We start from the raw sequence: 18,055 nt of genomic DNA, 5'->3' as shown, positions 1-18,055 counted from the left end.
CTCTCCTGGAGTTGGAGTTGTAGCAATTTCCAGTCATCATGGGACGTGAACTCAGGACCTCTGGAAAAAACATGTGCTCTCAGCTTCTGAGGCATCTCTCTAGCTCTGTAGGATTTTTGTTTTTTAATAAAAATTCTTCAGTTATTCTCACATATAGCTCAGGATATGTTTATTCTCTCTCTCTCTCTCTCTCTCTCTCTCTCTCTCTCTCTCTCCCTCCCTCCCTCCCTCCCTCCCTCTCTTCCTTCTTTCCTTCCTTCCTTTCTTTTCTTCTTTTGTATGTATATTTAGTGGTATGGGGTGCTGCAGGGCTGGGGTGGGGGTTGTCATCAAGCCCATGCTAAGGTTAGAGGACAACTTTGTTCCAAGAATCCAACTTGAGTGTGTTAGGTTTGTGCAGCAGACACCTTCACTTGCTGAGCCATGTCACTGCCACAAATGTCTGCTTTTAATTAACATTTGGTGAGATGTTAAGACAAATTTACCCTGCCCCAAAACTTGAGGAGAGAAATGTACAATTATGTAACAGGAAGTATAAATAAGTGATATTACCAAAGCAAAAACCATCATGGAGTCCTGAAATTAAGTACTACAAAAGAGATTAAAGTCATCTGCAGAGGCAGGTGCCCAGCTGCAGCAGTCTGTTAGAAAGGAACCCTGGAGCTCTCTGCAGACCTAGGATGCAGAAACCTTGGCCTGTCGCCTAGCAACCTGCATGTTAAGAAGCCTTCCCACTGGGCTCAGCCACACAGGCCTGCTATCCCAGTTCACAGGAAGCTGAGGTAGGTTCTAGAGCAGCACAGGACTGAGTCAGCATGGGCTGGCTACCTAGTGAGCCGCAATCTAAATAAATAGATACATAAATAACAATGACAGAAAAGAAACAGAAACAAAGTTAAACAAATCCAAGGTGATTCTGATGTAAACTGACATTTGAGATTCATTATTCTAGAGCATTTAGGAGTTTAAAAAAATATCCCATCCCATCACAGTGATTCTTATTCAAGCATAGTTTTAAACCTCCATGGCTAATTTTAATGAGACAACAAGATGGGTGACCTCTAAAAACCGAAGTGTCACTGTTGCATTAACAGATAAGGAGCTCGCCCAGTGGGGCAGCCTGACCATCTGAGTGTTCTATCTCCCCAAGATGAGAGACAGCCACACATCCGCATGTAACTGTGGCATGCGGGCATGCTCCCCTCCCCCTAACTCTCATCATCATCATCATCATAGCATTTTAAAGAGAAGGGAGTGGACCTCCCACAATTAGAGACCCTTCCCTACAAAGGACCCACATCTGTTACCTTCACACTGAATCTTCTCTCTAGCAAGCACTTGCAATTGTCAACTCAGAGATGCTAAATCTGTTCTAGCTCAGATTTAATCTAATTCTTGTTGAAGACTTCATTGTGTCTTTATTTTCAGAGCCTGGTTCCAGGAATCCAGTTTTGTAGTTAACTTTTTCTACAGATTGTTTATGGTGGAAACAGGCAGCGTTAAAATCAAGACAGAAAAAAAAAATTAAAGTTAAAATATCAGTAGCTCCAAAATGAAAGTAGAGGTCTCCAAAATACTTCCATTAGCTACACAATGAAAGCAACACCATGATTTCCAAAGGAGTTGTGGGTAAGAAGGTTACCTATCAGACCTTCACTGTGGCCTTAAAGCTCTTCAAAGATCACTAAAGGCCACCTAACAATTCATCTGATTCTACTCTGCTTCTTTGCAGTCTTTAAATTATCCCCAATGGAAGACAGTCAGAATTTTTAAAGTCTCATTTCCAATTAAACACAACTAAATCCTTGCCCAGTGATGCACTACAGTGAGAGATATTACAACAAATTGAGTTTCCCTGGGGACACTCTGAACCCTCTATCTGCCCTCCCTAGTGATGGTTGAACGCTTTTTTGAATGCTTCATGTGGTGAGGACCAACGCCCACAGTCTGCTCTGTTGTCTACATCATTTTTCCTTTTTAAACTTAGTTCCAGTGGTTTCTTTCTGAAAAATCTTTTTAAATGTAGACGTCAGAGAGCTGGGCATGGTGGTATGTGTCTCCAGCCCACCCACCTTAGGAATGGAAGGTAAGTCAACGTAGGTCAACCAAGAGTGTGAGACCAGGCGTGGGGTGGGGTAGTTAGGAAGACAAAATTTTTCACCAAATTTCAAAACAGATTGACTTGCAAGACATCCTACTGTTTAGGGTTTGTTGCTGCAAGAATTGAAGCTTGATGTGGGTGAATTACACACGTAGCATTGGAAACATAGAAGGTGCCATTGGCCTGTGCAGTCTTTAGTAGCCAGGGCTGTGCTTGGGAGCATGGAGCAAACTTTGGGACCACTGGAAGCACCCTAGACCAGTCTTCCATCTTTGTCTTTAGTGTGAATCAAGCTTTTGGAGAGAATTCACCTGACGAAGATTCAACATGTGAGAGCAGGGGCCCAGAACATCCACCAAAGCTGCACAGAGCAAGAGAGAGGTGCTATTAATTGAATGAGGCTCACTCGCCAAAAGATAAGGGCTACTGAGCAACCTTTAGGAGCCACTAGCTATGTGCTGCAAAAGTGCAGGAGCCATTCCATACTTGTGTTTAACTCCAAAGTCTGGCACATGATCTGCTTTGGGTAAAAGTTTCTTCATCAGAACAAAATAAACTCAAGTGTTTCCTACCAAAATGTGTGTAGGAATCTTCAATGTTCTTTGCACACACAATTTGACTCCCAACTCAGCCTGCTCAGCCCAGTACCACTGACTAGGGAAGAAAGGAGTAGAGATGTGTGCACCTAAAAAGAAGGAAGCTTCTTGGCTAGCTCCTTCTGGCCCTCCCTCACCTTCTTCTGCTGTCCATGACTTCCCAGTAGTAGGACCAAGAGCGGGTTTGTCAGCTGCGTTCTTTCCCTGACGGCAACTGCTCTGGACCATGCTGAATCTTCTTAACTTGTAGGTATAGCATGGTCATTCAGACTCAACTGTTAAGCAATGAAAGCAGACAGGGTCTCACACCAAACAGTTTAATATTACTGGGAGCAAGCATCTGGTTGTCATCACACTGTACATTAAAAACACGCTACAGAGCAAAATTGAGCGATGTGCCCTGTAAATCTGAGAACCTCGACTCAGCTCCCCACTTCTAGAGATTTATTATATTAAACCATCAAATGTGTGTGAAGAGACTGCAAAGCTGCTTCATTGAGATATCACAGTAGTGGGAAATCAGAAATACCCCATGCCCAACAGTGGGGAAGAAAGTACACCCATAGGCATCCATACAATGTGATGTTCTATTGGCATTGTACCAGAAGAAATCAATTACTTGTGAATATATATTAATATAGTCACAATACATCAATGGAATGCATAGATAACAGAAGATGAAATACATCATTTTTGCAAAAATACAAAAAAAAAAAACAAAAACAAACCTTACAGGTAGAATAAAACTGACTACAGGAAGCCATTAACAGCAGCGATTGTTTCTGGGAAGTTGGGTTAGGAGGCTTTTTTTCTTTCACTTTATTTCTGTCTTCCTAGGCTTTTGACATTGGTAGATTTCAAGTGTTACAAACAACCTCAGAAAAAGTCACTTCATTTATTCATTTTGGTTTTGTGTATGTCTGACTATATGCCACATGTGTGCAGGTACCCTCAGAGGCCACAAGAGGGCATCAGATGCCTTGGAGGCTAGACACACATATGGTTGCCAGATGATCAATGGGGTCCTCTGGAAGAGCAGCCAGTGTTCTTAACCACTAACCATCTCTCTGGCACCTAGAGCTGGTGATTTCCAATTATCCTATAGATAGGGAAATGTAGTTGGCAGAACTGTTTTTAAAGTGTTAAATACTTTCCCAAAGACCCCTCTTACTATTGAGGTCCCAGCACTCCCAAGTGCTACACCCTTTCTTCTGAGCTCCCTCCTCACCAAATGCTCATCTGAACTGTGCTCTGTGCTCTTCCCCAGCTGACTTCTAACAGGTTGCTGGGGCATTACTTTCTCTCAGGCAACCTCACTCTGAGACCACGCTACCCCAAGCTCCTCTTCTCCCTCAGAGATACCGCTCTCCCTTAAAGCGAGTAGGAACCCATGGTTTGGGTCTTCTCTGTGAAATACAGACCTCAGAAACTGGACCACTGAGTCTGGAAACTTAACAGTAAGAATCACTTCTGCCTGTGCTAAACTTTTCCCCAGGTCTGTCTCTGTCTCTGGAATGGGAATTCGCTTTGGTTTTGTTTTGATTCTTAAAAATTCCTAGTCTACTGAAATCAATATTTGGAAATTACGAAGCACGTCTTCTGAATACTGGCTTCTGAGAAATATGAGATGCTAACGCAAAGCCAAAGGACTTGATCCATGAGGATGCTGCTGAGGGTGACCACACATCCCACACACAGTCCCCCAAATCACACCCGATCCCCAGTGAGATTATCAGTAAGGCCTGCCACCCTCGAAGGTGTGCCAGGTAGTTGATGAATTATATCTCTGCCTTTGATTCAGGGCTGCCGTACGGGATGCACATTTACTGAAAAGTAAAAGCTCCAAAGAACAGCTCTGTCCTCGTAATTATGACTCCAGATGCATTAAGTAAAAATGAGGTAGCTGTGTTCTGGGCGGAAAAGGCTTTTATCACAACAGTGCAAACTCACTTGCCATCACCATGCAGCGCTTGGACCTCATTTGTAACATTTTTAGAGACCTGTTATAAACGACACTGGGCTATGATTAGCTCGCTGTCTTTAGACATATCCTAATTAGAAAACATATTTCTTGGAAACCAGGAGGGAGGTGGGGAGGAAAACGTAATGTTGGCTATTTCAATTCTCTAAGTCCTGAGGAGACAAATGCGGAGGCTAATTAGCACTACATTTCATAACATTCCACACGACTTACACCCTGACCAAAAATTTTTAAGTCACAATGCAAAAATAAAGTATGCATTTTCACAAAAAAATATATAATTTATATCTGAGTGTATGCCATGTCACATATAGGGAGGTCAGAGGATGTCCTCAGGTATCCTCCGGTGCCATCTTCCACCTTGTTTGGGACAGAGTCTTTGTTGTTCAGTCCTGCTTATACCAGGCTGCCTGGTTCAGACGCTTCTGAAGGTTCTATCTCTATCCAGCTGCAGGATCACCAGGGTTGCAAACTCCCAGTACTGTATCTGGATTTATGTTGGGTCCTAGGGAACAAAACTGGTCTTCACAGTTGGATGGCCACCTCCCCAGAGAGATTATCATTTAGATATGGTTTTACTGATTCTCAAAGGCAAACACACTCCTAGACATTCAGGAAATCTCTGGCCATGGACAGCTCCTACAGGGGACCAATGCACAGCCATAACAGGAAATCCATTTTGCTTGTTTTATTCATTAACTTAAAAGATACTGTGTTAGAGTCTGAGAAGGCCTCCCAGAAACAAGACTCTGAAAGGCAGAAATGTCTGGAAAGAAGGCTACAGGGCACAGCAGTTTCTGCCAGCTGGATGTAGGGTCTCTAGCACTATGTCTTCCTAAAGTCTTTGTTGAGAGATGTGCACATGGCTACCAACAAAGGATAACCAGCAAGTCCCGAAAGCAAACTTAGCAAAAGCCGAGTCACCTAGGGAAGATATCCTGCTGAATTCCAAGGCAACCTCCCTACTGAGGCCACCCGACTCAGGGTCTTTTTGATGCTGTCCCCTCAAGAACTTAAGGGAAAGCAGATAAAAATAGATCTGGGCTTCTACTTTCAAAACGTGTGTTCCCAGGCCAGTGGGATGGCTCAGCATATAAAAGTGCAAACCACACAACCAACAACCAACAACCAACAACTTAAGCCGGATCCCACAGCAGGAGCTGAGAAGCAACTCGCCAAGGTTGTCCTCTGACCACACAAGCCTTTCAGCGTGCGCATACCTACACACACATTCATACACAAACATGCACACAGGCACACCTTTTAGTTTAACGTGCTCTTTCTGAAAATGCAAGTTATCTCAGAATTATGATTTTCTGTATCTATGTCTCACTCATCCTGATTGATTTGACTTCCTGAATGCTTCGGAAGTTTATCAGAAAACCACTTGATAATTACAGTTAGTTATAGAATTGGTCACTTGATTTAAAAACTACTTGGCCTGATGACATCAAGTACAGGGGAAATTTTTTTTTTTTTTCATTTACTCAACAAACACTGAGCACTTTTTTTTTTTTTTTAACCAGGCATTAGAGACACACAGGGTCTTCTTTCTCATGAAGTTCACATGCTAGCAGGCAGACAAAGTGAAAGAATGTTTATGGTTGAATGGTGAATTTGTGGGAAAGGAACTAGATTATTTTTCATAAGTGCATACAGGGGGATGCCAGTCTAGCCTGGGAAAGCCACAGACATGAAGAATCAAGAGTTTCTGTTGAATGGTGAAGTGCTGAAGAAGAGAAGAGAGAGAGTAGAATGGCACAGCCCAATGGAGACTTGTAGACCTTAGGTAGAGAAGACTAAGTAGGTTCAAAGAACAGGCAGTCTAAAATAGGTATAGCCATTCTCCCATGAAAACGGGGGGTTTGAAAGATGAGGTTAAAGGGGTGAGCAGGACCATGGAGACCACTGGAATATGGGTTCTTCCTCAACCACCACAGAATCTTCCACCTGGCCAGGTCAGGATGGCCATTTCACTCTACAGTAGACAGACTGGACTAGGGAGGACCAGATGCAGCAGACCATTTCTAAGGCAGATGGTGGTGCAAGAGAGAAGTGAGTGGAGAGATCCAAGAGACAGCAAAGGAGACAACATCACAGGACTTAGTGATGAATGCGAGGCTCCTCCTGGATACCCAGCAGCCTGCTGGATATATTCAGAATTGAAGCCCAGAGGATAGGTGGGCAAAGAACTGTAGGTGAGTCCTAGATAGGGACAGAAAGCCAAGAGATGGGCAGGAAGAGGCCAGTAAGGATCATAAAGACACAAGAAACGTAACTATTTAAAAATGAGATGAGCCGAGGCTACGGGGAAAGGGCAATAGAGAGCTACTGTTCACTCAGTGCAGAGTCAGCTGGAGATGAGGAGGCCCAAGAGATGGAGGACGGTGATGGCTGCACAGTGAAGTGAAGGTATTTAATGCCACAGAACTAGTCACTTAAAAAGAGCTGAAGCGATATACTTTATCTTATAAATAATAATAAAAAGAAGAATAGCTGTGCTATGTTGTTTGTATAGTTTAACATAAGAATGGATTTACTAATGAAAGGCAAGATAAATGATGGGAGCAAGGGAGGATGGATGTCAGGGGGAAACAATGGATAAGAGGGAATTAATGAAGTTGGTAGAAAACCCAGTGTTGTACCAGGAGAGCTAAGGGCAGCATTCCAGTGGGTGGTGTTCAACAAAGGATGCTACATCATCTGGTGAGATCAGAAAGTACAATCTACTGGTCTCAGCAACATGGAGCTCAATGGTGACCTTGGGGAAGGCTGTAGGCAGCAAAGCCTGACCATGACCAAGTGAAGGGGGAATGAGCTGGAAAAGAGCCCAGTGTGCCAGCAGGGGCAAGCCTGACTATCACAGGAAGAGACAGGATGGTAGCTGCAGGAAAAGTGAGAAATGATTCTTCAAAATAAGTCTGCTGCAGGCTGAGGAAACGGCTCAGTGAGTAATCTGTTTGCTGTATAAGAATGAAGATCCAAGTTTGATCTTTAGATCCCCAAAAGCCAGGTGTGGTGGTGCACATCTGTAGCACTGGGGAGGGAGATAGGAGGATTCCAGGGGCTCTGTGGCAAGACAGTCTAGCTGAATCCGTGAGCTTCGGGATCAGTGAGACACCCTGCCTCAAAACCAGGGTGGATGGGTCTGGAAAGATGGCTCTGTGGTGGAAAGTACTTGCTGCTCTTCCAGAGGACCTGAGTTTTGGCTCCCTGCACCCACATTAGCAGGTTCACAACTTCCTGTAATGGCACAAGACACAAGAAACGTAACTATTTAAAAATGAGATGAGCCGAGGCTACGGGGAAAGGGCAATGCTCCAGGACGGCCTATGCTGTTGTCCACCCACCCCGCTCTGTCTCTCTCTCTGTCTCTCTCTCTCTCATATACACACATACACCATACACAACACATAAGTAAAAATAAAGTAAATATTTTAAAAAGGGTGGACAGATCCTGAGGAACAATGAAGTTGGTCTTTGATCTCTACAGGCACACACATGTACACACACATGCATGCACATGCACACATATAAGTGTGCTGAAATATCAAATATAACCAAGAAAATAATCACTTCGGGGGCAATGTAATTTTAAATTAACCATCTCAACAACCCTAGAATGTACAGATTAAAGAGATTTATTTTTCATACTGTTTGTGGTACTCAAAGGATAATTGCAAAATCGCTCTCTTCATTTTATGGGTGGTAAAAATGAGCCATGAAAAATGTCTGTAAGAAAAAAAAAATTTTTTTTTAAAAAAAGTCAAAGCTCATCAGGCAGAATAGTCACTGATTTTTCACAGCTTTAACAAATCATACTGTTAAGAAAAGAATTCCTGTGACAGCTACATGTCCAGTAAATCTCAAGTTTTAAGGCTAGTTACTCGCGCTAATTCTTGTTACGGGTGTGGCAGCAGGTTCCATATCTGGGTTACATCCTGAAGATGCCAAAGTCAGTCCTCTGGATCGGCGCATTGAGGGCTGCACTGAGGCTGAGCCCCAGGACCAGCCTGGTGTCCACCGGGTCAATAATCCCATCATCCCACAGCCTGTGAAAAGAGGAAAACGACCACTATGAACGTGACATCAAGCCACCATTCCTCCATGCCATGCCCAGAATCACCAAGAGGACCAACCACAGTACAGAGAGCTCTGGACTGGTTCCTGTGTACAGGAGTGGTCAATAGAAGCCATGTTTGAGAGAGTGGAACAAAAAAAGGAACAACAGTGCTCCCACCCAAAGAAAAGACAGGCAGTGCTCCCTTAGGCTGCCATGTGGAGCCATGTGGAGCTTCAGGCTTTAGGAAAGACTTCATGTTTCTTTGCTCCTTATAGAAATGTAGCAATCGGCTCGATCTGCTCTGTCATTAGCAGTCCCATAAACCCGGGTAAAATCCAGTACTCTAAAGGCACACTACCTGAAACTCTTAGCAAGCCGGCAATCACGGTGTAAGCCTCACTACATCCTATTAGTAAAATAAGCGACTTAAAATACCAGTCTTTATTTTTTGCTACAGTAGGAAAAAAAAAAATAACCTTAAACTGATTTGAAGAGAAACTCTTAAGAGATTTTAGTTTGTTTTCACCGACATCCTCAAATTTATTTATTTATATGTATATTATAAATTATTATAAAGGAATGAGAAATAACACTGGTTTTTAGTTGCTTGTTCAGTTTTTTAAAAGATAGATCTTACTCTACAGGCCAACTCTGTCTGGAACCTGTGGTGATCCTCCTGCCTCAGCCTTGTGTAGATGTGAACCACTTTGCCAAAGAGGAATGTCTGTTCTTCTCGGGTTGTTAGTAAATGGCAGTTTTGCCATCTTTACTCCAAGTGCTTCTAGCATCTGGATGTCACATCACTTATTAAACGGTTTTTCTCATCGGCAGATAGGAATCACATCTTTGCTCATAAAACATTCATCAGAGGGACCCTGAAGTACCAGTGGCCAATCAGCAGGAGGTTGTCCGTGAAACTGTGAGCAGGTGGACTGATAATCCCTCAGGAGCAAGGCTGGAATGGCTTGTCAGTGACAGCCATTAAAGGCCGTCCAAGGAAGAGGGTCAATCCAATGCCTGGGTGCAGCACATGAGCAGATGTCTGTGTGTGCCACAAAGGATTTGGGGAACAGGAACTGGGGCTGGGAACTAAAGCACTGGGTTAGCAGGTGTGAGATTTGAGCCCCAGATGGCAATGAAATAGAGGTTCCCGTAACAGGAGATACTGTAGAAAGCTGACATCGACCATGTTCAAATCTAAGCAAGCCAGGGAATGATTGCTCAGATGGGATTTACCAAACCCAAAACCAAGACCCCCAAGCCAGCATGCAATTCTTTTCTTTTTTAGGGAAAGGTTGCTGTCTCCAGGGCAACAACTGTTTCAACAGCACGATTAAGCACACACAGATTAATAGAGAAACCTTCTTGTCTTTTAACATTGATTTGTAAAGATCCATCTATCCAGCCACACTCACTGAGGTCTTGAATGGAACCCATTAACAAACATTAACAGGCTCAGGAGATGGCTCAGAGGTTAAGAGCACTGACTGTTCTTCCTTCCAGAGGTCCTGAGTTCAATTCCCAGCAACCACATGGTGGCTCACAACCATCTGTTAATGGGATCCTGTACCCTCTTCTGGTGTGTGTGAAAAAAGCAACAGTGTACTCACATACATAAAATAAATAAATAAATCTAAAAACCCAAGCATTAACATTAGTATAGCAATAATAAAGGGTTCGATCTTTCCCAAGAAATGAGTCATCTTAGGCATAAAAAAACCTAAATTCACAGCTCATCTAAAATTTTCCATTTCCAAAGTTGAATATTTCAACTGTTCCTGCTTTGTATTTATTTGAAATCTCTCGCATGGGTCTCTGTAAGTCTCTGCCTCTACCGGCTGCTGTTACTGAATGTCTGTTTGCATTATGCCAAAGTGAGGTACAATTTTGTTGCTCAAACCAAAGATTATAAAGTAATTTGTTGTTAATTAAATGAACCAATGACCCACCACGATATAATTGTAAATCTGTCTAGGGGGTGGGGAACACAATTAGCACCAAGACAAATAGGAGTTCTGAAAATTCACAAGTGTGTTCAGAAAGTGTGCTCAGCTAGGGGAAGGCTGATCTACTCTGCTGGGTTCGACCCCACCCAGCACTGTCTACTGTGGTGATGACACAGAGGCCTGTATCCTGAGACTCCAGAGGCAGGGGGATCAGGAATTCAAGATCATCTTTAAACTTAGGCAGTCCTAGCCAATCTGAGCTATAACGAGACCCCGTTGCCAAACAACAAACATCTCAAATGTTATTATCTAAACTCAAACTGACGATCAACACGCTTTGGTCTTTGCACCCTACTGCCATGAGCAACGCTGCCTACAGGGGAGGAATTCCAAGCCCTGAAGTGGATTCTAACTTTTTTATTTTCTTCTGCCCTTCTCTCCAGTTCGCCCTTATCCATAAAGGGCAGGAACCAAGGCATAACCTAATTTTAGAAGACACTAGTATTTATTCTTTTCTCTGTCTGCCCAAGGGAAGAAAGAAGGCATGGCTTAGATTTGTCTTCATAATACTGAACAGTACAGCTATTGGAAAAACCGTTTGAAAGCACTACCAAGCGGTCTCCAGCTGGGACAGGCAGGGAGAATTTATTACCTCATTATGATTATGCTTCACAGAAAACAAACGGTCAGCAGTGGCCGTGGTGTCTGAGGTAATTACTTGGCATTGACATGGGGGCCCTGGCTGTGACTAATCACCTTCCGAGTATTCAAGCACACTTGTGAACCAGTGTCAATACGTGATCGACCAATCAATCTCACGCTTAAAATAGGGGCGCAACCAAACAATCAGAAGGAGGGGGCAGGGGTGGCACACAGAAATCTGTGTGCTTAGGCAAAGATCAAGATCAACTCCTGAATAAGTAACACCCAGCTAGAACTCTTATCCTCCACTGCAGACATGGCCCCCCTCTGGCTACAAGGCCACACCACATTATGGATACCCTAAGTGGGGTGGGACGTAGGAGCAATGGCGGAGGTGCTACAGTGCAGGGAAGCTTGGGAGCAGAGCGGCACCTTAGCATAAACAAATGGTCGGATAGATATAACTTTTTGTCCAGGCAGTAACAAGGTCTTTTTATGTAGCTCAGGCTGCCCTCAATCCTCAATCCTTCTGCCACAGATATACAAATGGCAGAAAAGCAGGCTCACGCTATCATACCTAGCCAGACATTACATTTGTCTCCTATGAAGGTCAACCATCCAGAGAGCTCAGGTGTCTGTGGAGCTGAGACTGAGGGGCTGAGTGAAGCCCTGGACCCACCTTGCACTAGAGTAATAAGGGTTCCCTTCCTCTTCGAACCTCTTAATGATGGGTTCTTTCAAAGCTGCCTCCTCTGCACTGGAGAACTGAAAGAAAAGAGATGGTAAGTCAGCTTCCCTGGGACTGATTCCTTTAGCTAATCTCGTAAAAACACGCCCTGGCAACAAGTACAGAGCAAACTAACATTTGCACAGTGACAGATCGAAAAGGATGTTTTATCATACACGGCCTTGCCTGGGACACAGGTCATCGAAGACAACACGCTGAGGCCATGGAGCGCAAAGAAAGCTAAAACCAAGGGTGTGCGTCACACATCACTGTGTTCTGTCTGGCAGGGTACAATAGGAGATGTGAGTCCTGCCATAGAACTAAAAAGCATTCGACAATCTCCAGTGAAAAAGGTGGAGAAGGCCATGCACAGTGGCCCTCACCCTTATTCCTAGCTCTATAAAGGAGAATTTATTTTCAACTCAGGTATCCCAGAGCTGTGGATACAGGGATACACTTGCCTAGCCTTTGGGAGACCTTGGCTTCAACCCCCAATGCCAAAATAAATAAGTAAATAATCAGGTACACTGGAAACAAATGACTTACTTCAAGTCAACCTTACCCTCTCTCATGCTCATACTGCAGTCAATAGGCACTGGAGGGAGAACCCGAGACACTATATGTGCTTATATGAAAAGGGATGATTTAAATATATATCAAATGAACCAAAAAAAAAAAAGAAAGGTTACCTAACAAGGGGCTACTTTTGTTTGATAAAGTTCAAACATACCTTCGAAACAACAGGTAGACCGACTCTACCACCTACGCTGCCGACAGCACCCTCCTCAGCCCTCCTCCACCTAGACACACACGCAAAGAGCAAAGCTATTTTGCTTCAGTACTGGCTGGCACTGAAGTGAATCTAAAACACCAACCTAACTGTACGGAGTGCCTGCTGCCAGGTAGAGACAAAGAGGCAGGCTCGGAGTCAGTCAGTGGGTAAAAGCTCTTGCATTGAAACCATGGAGATCTGGGTTTAGAGGCCTAGGATCCATGTAACAGCTTGACAGGTTCCACAAGCTGTAATCCCAACGCCCGCTTGGGGAGATGGGAGAGCCCCTGGAAGTTCACCAGAGAGCTAACCTAGTGTACACAACAGAGAAACAACAAAGAGACCTCGCCTCAGATCAGACGGAAGGCAAGGTCCATGTCCAGAGGTTGTCCTCTGACCTCCACATCACCATGCAGTGGCATTCTCACATGTGAGTGTACACACACAGACACAAGTGACTCTGCAGACCCCACAGTTGACCACGTGATCTCTGCTGGCAAAGCAAAGCAATGTCACACCGAGGAGGTATCCACACTATCTTGCCTATGACAAGACAACGGTGCACATAAGCTACAGCAGAAGCAAACAGCTGACATTTCAGGACCTGGTGCTTAAACAGAGCCCTTAAAGGCCATAACTAAACATTTATACAGAAGTTCCACAGAGTCTCATACAGAATTTCCGCAGAGACACAAACAAAGAATCCATTTAAGAGCAGTCACCCTGGTTTGTCTTTCAGCAGCACATTTATACTCTGTCCATTTTTCCATAGTTATACTCTCAAAGAATACTAATTCACATTCTAATATTATTCACATCTCAGTAGGTGACTGAATCTCTCTCAAGTGACCCTTAACAACTGTGTAAAGCAAAATCAGGAACGGAGGTCTGCTGTTTTGGGCCAAAAAGGAGTAAATTGGATTTCCTTAGATCTCACTAACAGCAAAAGAGTAAGAACCCAGAACATCTGTCTGGTGCTTGGGAATTTCTGGGGCTGCTGGAACAGGTCAGCAGTACAGCGCTTGCCTGGCATGCTTAAGGCTCAGGAGTGGAGCCTCACAACCCTTCCCACGGACACACAGGTAGCTTGGGTGCTCTGCTTCCGAGCTGCAGGGATTTGTAGGGGACAGTCAAACCCACATGAAGCAAAGAAGTCGCTTACCTGCTTCCCCTCGCGTGCTTTCTGGTCTCTCGCCACTGTGGCTAACACCGTGGCTGCCTGCTCTCCTCCCATCACAGAGATGCGGGCATTTGGCCACATGTAGAGAAACCTTGGACTGGAAGGAAAAAAAGGAACCATCACATTCATGCAGTACAATCCGGCATGGTGGCAAAACTCTGTCAACAGATTAAAGTATAACCGAGCATGTGTGCCAAATGTCATTTTACACCCCAAATCTGGGATAAAGTGATAACTTATTTGTGTTTTGTTTGTAGACATGACCCTCTGTAGTAGCCTGAGCTTGCCTCACATTTGCTGTGTTGCAAGGCTGGCTTTGAACTCCCGATTCTCCTGCCTCTACCTGCTAAGAGCGAAGATTACAGGCCTGTGCCACCACTGCTGGGATTTACATGACCATTTGTAACTTCACTTGAAAGGTATTTCTTTCTTCCAAAAAAAAAAAAAAAAAAAAAAAAAAGCTGTGGCCACTGCCCACCTGTATGCTCTGCCACACATTCCGTAGTTTCCAGCCCCGTACGATCCCCCAATTATGACAGTTATCTTAGGCACTTTGGCACAGGCTACTGCAGCTACCATCTTGGCACCATCCTTGGCAATCCCCTCAGCTTCATAGTCTCTGCCAACCATGAATCCTAGGAGAAAGAACAGAAACACAGCCTTGAGCAATGGATGCACATGCAGAAGTCAATCCCACCAAGGTACCGTCAAATCCTGGCTCAAATTAACTTGACCATAAATCTCCTCATTCTAATAAAATAGTCCCACAGGAAGTGCATACCCCAAAGTGTGCTTCAAAGGGCCACAATAAAACCTCTCTTCATAGGCTAGAAAGATGGCTCAGAGGTTAAGAGCAGTGGTTGCTCTTCCAGAGTTCAATTCCCAGCAACCACATGGTGGCTCACAACCATCTGTAATGAGATCTAGTGCCCTCTTCTGGCCTGCAGGTATACATGCAAGCAGAACACTGTATATATAATAAATCTTAAAAACCAAAAAAGTCTCTCCATATTTGTTTGTTTGTTTGTTTTCTCCTCTAAGTAAGTCTTGGAATTCATTCTATAGACCAGGCTAGCCTCAAAATCACAGAGATCCACCTGCCTCAGCCTCCTGAATGCTGGGATTAAAGGTGTGCGCCACCACCATCACCAGCTCTCTCCATTTTAGATGTCCTTAAAACACTTTGTTTCAACATGCACAGATCTTTGAGCCACAGAAGGAAACACTCTGTCTTCCAGAAAGCATCACAAGGCAGAGGCTTGATGGGGAGAGACTGTGACATTGCCACAGGAAAGGTACCGCCTGCTCGGCAAGCCAGTCTGGAAGGTTTCCACATCCACTGACCTGGTTTAAAATTGGACCCCTCCCTTTGCAGCACTGCTTAAAACTTTGATGAAATAAAGATTAATGTTTCATGGGGATGGTGAGTCCCTGCCAGGGGCTCAACAGCAAGATTTAAAAAAAAAAAAAAAAAAGGTTTTCTTTGTAATTACAGGATTCCTCTGTTTCTTCAAGCCCCAACTCTGAGGAATTCACTCTTTTGCTGTAACATGCCTTCTACGACAGGGGCATACCCTTTTCTTATTTGAGAACCACGAAGTCAGGTTTCAGTTCTCCGTCCCCACCTGATGCTCTGGGGAGGCATTTCCCCCCTGCCCCCTGCATATGTAGACTAGCTTGTCTGACTCTCTGCTCTTGGTTAGCAAATCCCCAGTATCGTATCATCCATTTAGTCCAGCAGTCCTGTGGAGGAGCTGGACATGTAAGGACACCAAGGAACCACAACAGAGGGAGGCCCTTGCCTGTGCTGGTGAGGTCTGACACGCCAGCCACCTTTATAAGCCAGCCTTCAGAGCAGCTCAAAACTGCTTCACCCAATGCATCTGACTCTCCAAAATATTCTATCATAGCTGGACCCAAGGAACAGCTCTTCTCAAGCCCTCACCTGACCAACTCTACAGATGATCTGCCTCCAAAAGAAAAGAAACCACTTCATCTGGTTTTCTCAAATCCTCCTTCCTACCATGCACACACACACACACACACACACACAGAGAGAGAGAGAGAGAGAGAGAGAGAGAGAGAGAGAGAGAGGAGAGAGAGAGAGGAGAGAGAGAGAGAGAGCAAACAAACATACAAACACATAAAAATCCTGTAGTCTTGCTTCCTCTTTCCCTATACTCTTAACTCTGTAGGAAAAAAAAAATCAAAACCAAAACAGAGCGATAGTATTCTTCCCTGAGAATTCTTTCCACTCTTGAGAGTTCTTAGTTTCCCTTAAAAAAAAAAAAAAAATCTGGGGGCTGACGAGATGGCTCAGTGGGTAAGGTCTTGAGTTCAAATCCCAGCATCCACATGGTGGCTCACAACCACCCGTAAGGAGATCTGACACCTTCTTCTGGTACGTCTGAGGTCAGTTACTTATGTATAATTATAAATAAATCTTTTTTTTAAAAAATCTGTTTGCACTACAAAAAATGAAGAGAGGCAGGGGAAGAGAGCAGACTGGCTTGAAGACTATCCTGACCCTTCTCTTCTCCTTAGGTATTGTTCTATATTCCCACAGCCTCAACCATTTTCTCCTCATTCTGATGAAATGCATACTTTTATCCCCAGCTAAGATATCTCTCCCAGCCCAAGATTTACTCAGTGGCATACCATACACCCACACACCAGTGCCTCACAGATCCCTCATATGCAATGCTGTAAAGCAAAACTCAGCCTCTACCCCTAAAACAGTGTAAATGAAGTGAAACAAGACAAAAATGGGAAAATTATCTAAGCAAATGTTTAACTTTATAATGGTGAGCCACAGTTAGAAACTCGGTCCTAGCATCAGTAAACTTCAGAGACTTTTCCATTTGTTCTTACACAGGCTACCATGTATGAACCTCTCAGGTCACTATCTGGAACTAATTCCTCTCAGAATTCATTAAGGGTTGAGGGTGTGGTTATCAAGAGAGCATTTATTTAGTGAGCTTAAGGCCCTGGGCTCTACCCCCAACACTGGAAAAACAAAACAACAATAACCATACATACACATACACACACACACACACACACACACACACACACACACACATAGAATGAAGGTGCTTTATTACTATATAAAGTCCTGTCCAAGACTGAGAGGCCTGGTAGGTCTACATAGTGAGTTTCCTCTCAGAAACTTCCCTGAGCTCAACAACTACTTAAATGCCTCTGCTACTCACAGCCATCTATTGGATGGAACACAGGGCCCCTAATGAAGGAGCTAGAGAAAGTACCCAAGGAGCTAAAGGGGTCTGCAACCCTATAGGAGGATCAACAATGTGAACTAACCAGTACCCCCAGAACTGTGTCTCTAGCTGCATATGTAGCAGAAGATGGCTTAGTCGGCCATCAATGGGAGGAGAGGCCCTTGGGCTTGAGAAGATTATATGCCAGAGTACAGGGGAATGCCAGGGCCAGGAAGTGGGAGTGAGTGGGTTGGGGAGCAGGGTCGAGGGAGGGTATAGGGGATTTTCGGGATAGCATTTGAAATGTAAATGAAGAAAATATCTAATTTAAAAAAAAGCCTCTGCTGGTAGATGGAGAGGTGCATGTCTTTAATCCTAGAACACAGAAGGCAGATTTTTGAGAGTTCAGAGCTAGCCTAGTCTACTTAGTGTGTTCAAGGCCAACTAAGGCTATACAGTGAAACCCAATTTTTAAAAAAGTCTATCTTCCAAGGAATGGAAGTTTATTGGTAGCCTGAGTTATATGTATCTACATCAACACAATGCAGCACACAAAACGGGAGAGCAGAAAACATCTAAACACTACAGCTGGAGGTCTTCAAAATCAACCTACGCCTGCTTAGGATTGTCTATGACATGTGAAGTTCAGAGGCAAAAAAGTTCAAACTAGTCATGGGCCATTCTATGGGGCTAAAATGCAAATCCCCAGGGTTCAGTGCAAACAGACATTACTTCAAGACTGGGCAGCTGGCTTAGTCAGTAAAGCGCTTACCTGACACCCAGGGTCCTGGCCTTGAACTCATGCACAATCCTGCCCCAGCCTCCCAAG

At 44.1% G+C, this 18,055-nt stretch overlaps 1 protein-coding gene across 2 annotated transcripts in view; it reads right to left on the bottom strand.

Annotated features, from left to right (window-relative positions):
* Positions 1–8,303: 8,303 nt before the first annotated feature.
* The window catches only part of Mccc2 (methylcrotonyl-CoA carboxylase subunit 2), a 64,494-nt gene continuing 54,742 nt past the window's right edge, over positions 8,304–18,055 (bottom strand). The window contains exons 14-18 of one of the 2 annotated variants that reach the window (XM_021180108.3): positions 14,487–14,643; positions 13,991–14,105; positions 12,009–12,094; positions 8,566–8,730; positions 8,304–8,410 (exon numbers count right to left, since the gene is read on the bottom strand). In XM_021180108.3, the coding sequence (XP_021035767.1) occupies positions 8,613–8,730; positions 12,009–12,094; positions 13,991–14,105; positions 14,487–14,643 (476 nt within the window). In that variant the 3' untranslated portion in view covers positions 8,304–8,410; positions 8,566–8,612. Of the gene's footprint in view, positions 8,731–12,008; positions 12,095–13,990; positions 14,106–14,486; positions 14,644–18,055 lie in introns of both variants that reach the window. The other variant, XM_085830885.1, reaches the window with a different exon arrangement.

This window comes from Mus caroli, unplaced genomic scaffold (genome assembly GCF_978045245.1).
Source record: "Mus caroli unplaced genomic scaffold, Mus_caroli_1 scaffold_15, whole genome shotgun sequence".
NCBI lineage: Eukaryota > Metazoa > Chordata > Mammalia > Rodentia > Muridae > Mus > Mus caroli.
The sequence above is the reverse complement of the archived record's forward strand: the minus strand, read 5'-3'. Positions and strand labels throughout refer to the sequence as shown.